Genomic DNA, 7,113 nt, shown 5'->3' on the forward strand with positions numbered 1-7,113 from the left:
TTTGTTCTACTGCTTTTTCTGTAACTGCTCCTAAGTTATGGAACAGGAGGACATTTTCTGTTGCCCCAGAAGGTAGGACCAGAACTGACGGGTTGAAATTAAATCAAAAAAGTTTCCAGCTCAACATTTAGGAAGAACTTCCTGACAGGTAGAGTGGTTCCTCATTGGAACAGGCTTCCTTGGGAGGTGGTGGGTTCTCCTTCCTTGGAGGTTTTTAAACAAAGGCTAGGTGGCCATCTGACAGCAATGCTGATCCTGTGAATTTAGGGGGAGGTATTTGTGAATTTCCTGCATTGTGCTGGGGGTTGGACTAGATGACCCTGGAGGTCCCTTCCAATTCTATGATTCTATGAAAAGACCCACATCTCTCTTGCAGTTTTTGAGAGTTTATAAAACAGGACTTTTTAGGTGGGGTGTTGGCTTCCCAGGATAAGCGATTTGTGAATGCCTTGGTTAAAAGGATTCCCTCTACACATTTTTTTAAATTGTATTGATTTTAGAATTACATTTTTGGTACGCCTGTTATCATTGTTTCCTGCCTTTGGCTACAGTTATCTGGGGGGAAAGGTCAGTTTATAAGTGTTTCAAATAAAAAAAAAATATTTTAAAGCGATTTAGACCAGGCTAATTATAAATGGATACAACGGTTTATTTACATGAATAACAGGCTGCCTTTCTCCCTGGGAGTCAAGGCAGAGTGAGTCCATACAATCCACAGGATGGGACAGTCAATATACAATGAAATAGGATTTGGGTTGTCGATCTAACCAGAAGTTTTAAAAAACAGAACTGGAGCAAAGCATAATAAATGTTAATGTGACACATCAAATGATGCAAGGTTATGTCATAGGATTCAACTTACAGCAAATTATACACACTAGGATAGACCACAGTTCTCAATAATTTGTCCAATTAACTTTGTGAATAATTTTGGACAGTATTGCATGAGTAGAAAGGGGCTCTTGAATTTTTCAGTTTTGTATAGTCTGAAGAAAGCCATAATGGAACATAACAACGTAAGAGAAACCAGGTTGGATAGGTCAATGGCCCATCCAGTCCAACTCTCTGTGTCACACTCTGTGCCATCAGGAGGTCCACCAGCAGGGCCAGAACTCCAGGAGCCCTCCCACTGTTGCCTCCCAAACACCAAGAACACAGAGCATCACTTCCCCAGACACAGTGTTCCATCTATACCTCATGGCAAATAGCCACTGATGGGGTCTTTGCTCCATACGTTTATCCAGTTCTCTCTTCAAGCTGTTTAAGCTTGTAGCTGCCACCACTTCCTGCGGCAGCGAATTCCATGTACAAATTATTCTTTGTCTATTCTAGGCCTACTGCTTATTGATTTCATTGAATGCTCACAAGTTCTTGTATGCAATTAATGAGCAGCAGGCTTAGAAGAGAGAGAGAGAGAGAGAGAGAGAGAGAGAGAGAGAGAGAGAGAGAGAGAGAGAGAGAGAGAGTCAGGAGAATGGGAGTCTTCCTGACCTCCTCAGACTGGTCATTGCACAAGGTGGGGGCCACAACAGAGAAGGCACTACATGGGCAGTTGTTGACTTTGCCCATTTGCAGGTTGGCCCCTGCAGAAGGCAACAAAATGAGCAACATCAGCTCGTGCCAACTGCAAATTAGTGATTTTATTTGGGTTCCCACCTATTTGCCAACCTGAACTAACAGAGGCAGTTGGCTGCTCTGCATCCTCTGAAGGATTGGAACTTTAATGTACATTTCGTTTTATGATTATCGAATTAAATCAGGATACCCTATTTGCTCCCCCTTGTTGGTGAGATATGATTTAGGTTTCTCAATACATTGCAAGCTTTAAGCACACAATATGTATTTGATGTGGGCCTTCCCCCCCCTTCACAGTGACCATAAATCTTATTGTATATAAATAGATGCTTGTATTCAGAAGAGCTGGAGGAAAATGTACTTAAAACTCATTCATCTTCTAGACAAGACAAGGAAGATCTAACCGGGCATGTTATAAGTGGTAATTGTAGGGAACATACACAGACCCTGAAGTTCTCTTAACTGGGAGGAGACAAGTGGAGTGCATATATTAATACTTGTTCTATGACAGTTTTCCGCTACCCTGGCGGTTGGCTCCAGATTTCTTGAAAAATCTCACTCAATTTCCTCTCTTATTACAGCCAATGGTTGCCAGCTTCCAGGCAGTCTAACAGCATAAATCCAAAGGTTCCTATGACTCAAATTACTATAATAATAATGCATTTATTACAACAGGCAAAAACTACAATCCTCAATATATAGCCATTGAAACTCAGTCCTATAATAAAATCCTCCATTCATAGTAATCATGTAGATTCCAGTAGAGTCAATGTATGCATTCATGCTCCAATGTCATCAAATCCCATGAAAAAATGTGTGCGACAGGACAGCTGATAGTCCACTTTCTGTTTCATAAATTTCCTCAGGCACGGGATTATAATTTTATTTCATAACATCAATGAAGACACAGTTTCAGTACATAAGCTTATGAAGGACAAAATGTCCCAGGGCTTCTTTTCTTACAGGCAAATGCTCAGATGGCTCAAAGATGGTCCCTTTAAATGTGATGGCCAAAACGCCCTTTGGAGTTCAATCGTGCTCGTCACAACCTTGCGCCTAGCTCCACCCCCAATGTCTCCTGGCTCCACCCCCCAAAGTCCCCAGATTTTTCTTGACCTGGACCTGGCAACCCTAATATTGCATTCCAAGTCAACAAGCATCCTGATCACTGCATGCGTTCACATAGCAAGACATTCACTATGCGCTTCCCAAACACATCCAGACACATGCAAGGGCTGTATTGTGATATTTGGCTGCTTGCAGAGCTCTTTGGCCGTTTTCAAGGATCCTTAGATGCCCTGTGACCAAGTGGCCAACTTCTTTCTTTCCCCCGGCTGGACTGGCAAAGCTCCGTAACAGGCAGAAATCCAGGTTGTCAATCATTTCCTGGCACGCCAAAGCAATGCTGGGGGAAAATTCATCTGCAGAATTGAGATTGTTCCTTCAACTGTTTTTAAAGACAGGTCCTTTGATTGCTCTGACTCTCACATTGCTTTTGTTTGGGGTTTTTTTTAGGCTGCCCAGTAGCAAAAAAACAAGCTGGCATGGTAGCTGCCAATCTCAAGGTGGCGACTGGTTTTCTCCTGGGATTCCAACCGATCTCCAGGCAACAGAGCTCAATTCCCCTGGAGAAAATGGCAGCTTTGGAAGGTGGACTCTATGGCCTTGTACCCCACTGAAGTCCCTCCCCTCCCCAAACCCTGCCCTCCTCAGGCTCCACTCCCCCAAATATCTAGGTATTTCCCAACTTGGAGCTCACAACAACCCTATAGTATGGAGAGGAATAGGGCAGTGGTGAAGTGGAAGGCCCACAGTAAGCTTTGAAGGCATTTCTCAATATGTGTTCTCAGAATCTGGTAAAGGAAGAGTTAAGGCTGGGCCACTGGCAGAACCTATATGCTCTTCTGGATAGAATTTAGGGTTGCCACGCCAGGTCTGTGTTCGAAAACAACTGAAGACTTTGGGGGTGGATCCGGGACAGGGCCTCAGCATGGTACAGAGCCATAGAGTCCAAAGCAGCCATTTTGTCCAGGGGAGTTGATCTCTGCCAGCTGGAGATCCGTTGTAGAAGCAGATCTCCAGGCCCCACCTGGAAGCTGGCAACCTTTTCTTATTAGCAACCCTCACTCTCTTCCATCTTTCACGTACATTAACAGCAGCACGAACCTGTTTGGCCTCCTGTGCTTTCAGTCTTATGTGTCTAATGGGTTGCCACCAAAGCCTGGAGACCTTCATATGACAGACATTCTCCTGGAGAAGATGGCTACTTGGGGGTGGGGAGGTGGGGGAACTCTACAGCATTATACTCCATTGAGGCCCCTCCCTTCCGCAAACCCCGCCCTCCCCTGGCTCCACCCCCAAGCCTCCAGGAATTTCCAGACTGGAAGCTGGCCACCCTATTTAAAGGAATGGAACCTCTGCTCCAGAATACTGTTGGGAGACGCAGGGCCATACTACGCATTCTTTGCAGGGTCCTGCTCACCGGCCTGCCGCGCTAGCCCCAGAAAGGGGCGTGGCCACGAAAGGTGGGGGCGGGGCCCTGGGGCGCGGTGGGGACTGCATCAGGAGGGGGCGCCGGGTTGGACCGGGTGGCTGAAACCCAGAGGCCCCGGGCGCGCAGGAATGCTTCCCCACGAGCGAGCGGACACGTGTAGGGGAAGAGGGCGTGCTCCCCTTCTTGCGCGCAGGCTGGCGGCAGAAACGGACGCGCGGTCGGGGCGTGGCGGGGGCCGGGGAGTGTCGGAGAGGGAGGCGGAGCCGGGGGCTGGGGCTCGGCGGCGCTGGCTGCATGCGGAGCCCAGGCTCAGCCGGCGGGGAAGCAGAAGGAGAAGGCTGGCCGGCCGGCCGGGGCGAGCGGAGGGCTCGGGAGCTTCGAGCGCCGCGGGCGGGCGGGTGGGTGGCGCTGAGAGCGGGCGAGGCGGGCAGGCTGGGCTCAGATCGCGGCTCCCCTAAGCCTGGGTTTCCCCTCCCCGGGCTGGAGCGGGAAGGCGCACGCCCCAAACTGGGCGGAAAGCAGGAAGGAAGCGCCCGGGATTGGGGGGCCGCTCGGAGAGTCCCGAGGAGGAGCGGAGCGGGGCGCCCAGCCGGTCGGGGGTGCAGCGGGGCCCTTCAGGAGGGTGGCCGTCCCGTCCCGGGGGGCTTGGGAAGGAGGAGGAAACCCCCCGGGGCTCCTTCCGCGGACCCAGGCGGCGTCTTAGCAGCTCCGGGCAAGCTCTAGCCGGCCACCCGCTGCCCCCTCGTCCCATGGCCGCGATGCTGCCCTGGCGCCGGAGCAAGTTCGTCCTGGTGGAAGGGGAGCGCAAAGCCAAGGGCAAGAGCCTGGGGCCCGGCCTAAGCTACGCCTCCCTGGTTTCGGGCTTCGTGCGCTCCTGCCCAGACCTTTTGCCCCAGTGCCCGCTGGGCCGCCTGGGCAGCGTCTTCCGCAGCAAGCGCCAGAAGGTGGAGCTCAACCGGGACGACCCCACCTACACCGTCTGGTACCTGGGCAACGCCGTCACCCTGCAAGCCAAAGGCGAGGGCTGCACCGAGGAGGCCGTGGAGAAGATCTGGGCCAAGAGCGACTACGGGGGCAGCAGCACCAAGATGAAGCTCACCCTGGGGCCCCAGGGCATCCGCATGAGCCCTTGCGAGAAGGGGCCACGCCGGCCGGGCCACGCCTACCTCCTGCACCGCATCACCTACTGCGTGGCCGACCGCGGCCACCCCAAGGTCTTCGCCTGGGTCTACCGCCACCAGGTCAAGAACAAGGCGGTGGTGCTGCGCTGCCACGCCGTCCTGGTCTCCAAGGCCGAGAAGGCCCATGCCATGGCCCTGCTCCTCTACCAGACTTCCCGCTCAGCCTTCAACGAGTTCAAGAGGCTCAAGAGGCAGAATGATGCCCGGCGCCTCCAGCAGCAGCTGCTCGGCGAGGCCATCGTCCCCTGGGTCCCCCTCCGCAAGCTCCTGAACTGCAAGTGTCCCTACCGGCCTCCCCCGGAGAGGAACCGCAGCGCCCCCAGGTTGAGTGCCATCCGGGAGGAGGAAGAGGAAGACGAGAGTGGGGGGAAGGAGGACAAGGGATCCGGGGCTCTCTGCGGCCAGGCTCAGGGCTCCGCTCGACGCATCGACAGGACCACCACCAACTTGATTGGAGGCACCTGCCGTGAGCACAGCATGGGGGGCGTCGGTGTCTCCAATGGCGGCCCCAACAATGGCGCATCTCCGTGCAGCCAAACTGCCGCCGGTCCAGTTTCCAAGATGGGCAAAGGCAGAGAGAGGTCGGAGGTGCTGACCTTGGCCCACGAGCTGAGGGTCTGCACTTTGAGAAGCCCCTTGCCCCAACCGGACACGTCTGCCTGTGAGGACTCTGTAGAACCCTCCTGCCTATCTTCGTAGGACCCCGGAGCTATCATGGTTCATTCCTGGCTCCCCCCTCCAGATTTTCTGGTAGTGGATTTGGAAGAGTGGGAGTATGGAACATATTGTTCCCTCTGCTTGCTTGCTTCCCTTCCGTGTTCCCTTGGCTGCCATCTGTACGTCTTGGGTTGACGAACTGCTGTTACTGCCTCATTGATGGATGCGTGTCGTTGGTGTGTGCCAATTCTACCCGGCCAGTCTTTTCATGACCCGATTCTTGTCTTTGTCCAGAACAATGAGTCTGTTTGTGGTTTGTTTGTTTTTTTGCTCCCACGGACATTGAAATGGTCACTAACCAGTCTCCGAGAATTCTAGACTCGATGCTCAGACGAAATGCCAAGCCGTGCCAACGTACAGGGACTGTCGGCTCAGCAGTGGGTGCCAAGCAGCAGCTAGCCTTCGGGGGAAGAGGGGGTTACGGGTTCTCACAACAGTACTCGGAAGTGCTGTGCCTTTAGCGTAGCCCCAGCGGGACAAGAGGAGAAACGAGCACACGGATTCGATCTCTGCATTTCTGCAGAGAGGGCTGAAAGCTGCTCCGGATTGTACAGCTGTTTCTTATTTGTTCCAAATAGGCAAAACAAAAAAGTGTCTTAAAAGAAGCTCTCTTTCTGTGTGGTGTGTGTATATATGTCAAGAACGTTGGCCCTTTGAATTTGCCACCTGGTCTTGCAGAAACTTTTCGGGGTGGGGTGGGGAGTGACAACCATATTGGGTATTGGGCATCTCAATTTCCCTGCTTTAGATTGGTGTCCACAGGCTGCCAATCCCTATTTGCATGAGTCCAATGCAACATGCGTTGTTTTATTGTTTAGAGTTTTATGGAGGTTTTAATTTTGTTGACGTAAGACGCTCTGAACAGCAGGATATATATATATATAAAAACTACAGGAAACAATTGTTCTTGATTAACTTCTCTCCTATGTCTACCAGGATAAAGAGTGGGAAATTATTTGTGTAAATATTTGTACCAGGCCTTGTCATGATTTTTCCCTATTTTCCACCTAGTTTTCTGAAAGAGATTTAATGCAATGAACACCATATTGCTTACCTTTATTTGGCCCAGGATACTGAGCCCCAAAAGTAACACGTTCTGTGTCCAGAAAAACCAGATGCTGGGCTTTGCCTTAAGTCAAACTGCTG

The 7,113-nt window shown here is 51.5% G+C and overlaps 1 protein-coding gene across 1 annotated transcript; it reads left to right on the top strand.

The window, feature by feature from the left end:
* The first annotated feature begins 4,813 nt into the window (after positions 1-4,813).
* Positions 4,814-6,583, top strand: FAM43B (family with sequence similarity 43 member B). Its single transcript, XM_060259488.1, has one exon. It carries the CDS (start codon positions 4,819-4,821, stop codon positions 5,947-5,949), a length of 1,131 nt encoding a protein of 376 aa, XP_060115471.1. The 5' UTR covers positions 4,814-4,818; the 3' UTR covers positions 5,950-6,583.
* Positions 6,584-7,113: the final 530 nt, after the last annotated feature.

This window comes from Heteronotia binoei, chromosome 18 (assembly GCF_032191835.1).
Source record: "Heteronotia binoei isolate CCM8104 ecotype False Entrance Well chromosome 18, APGP_CSIRO_Hbin_v1, whole genome shotgun sequence".
Lineage (NCBI taxonomy): Eukaryota > Metazoa > Chordata > Lepidosauria > Squamata > Gekkonidae > Heteronotia > Heteronotia binoei.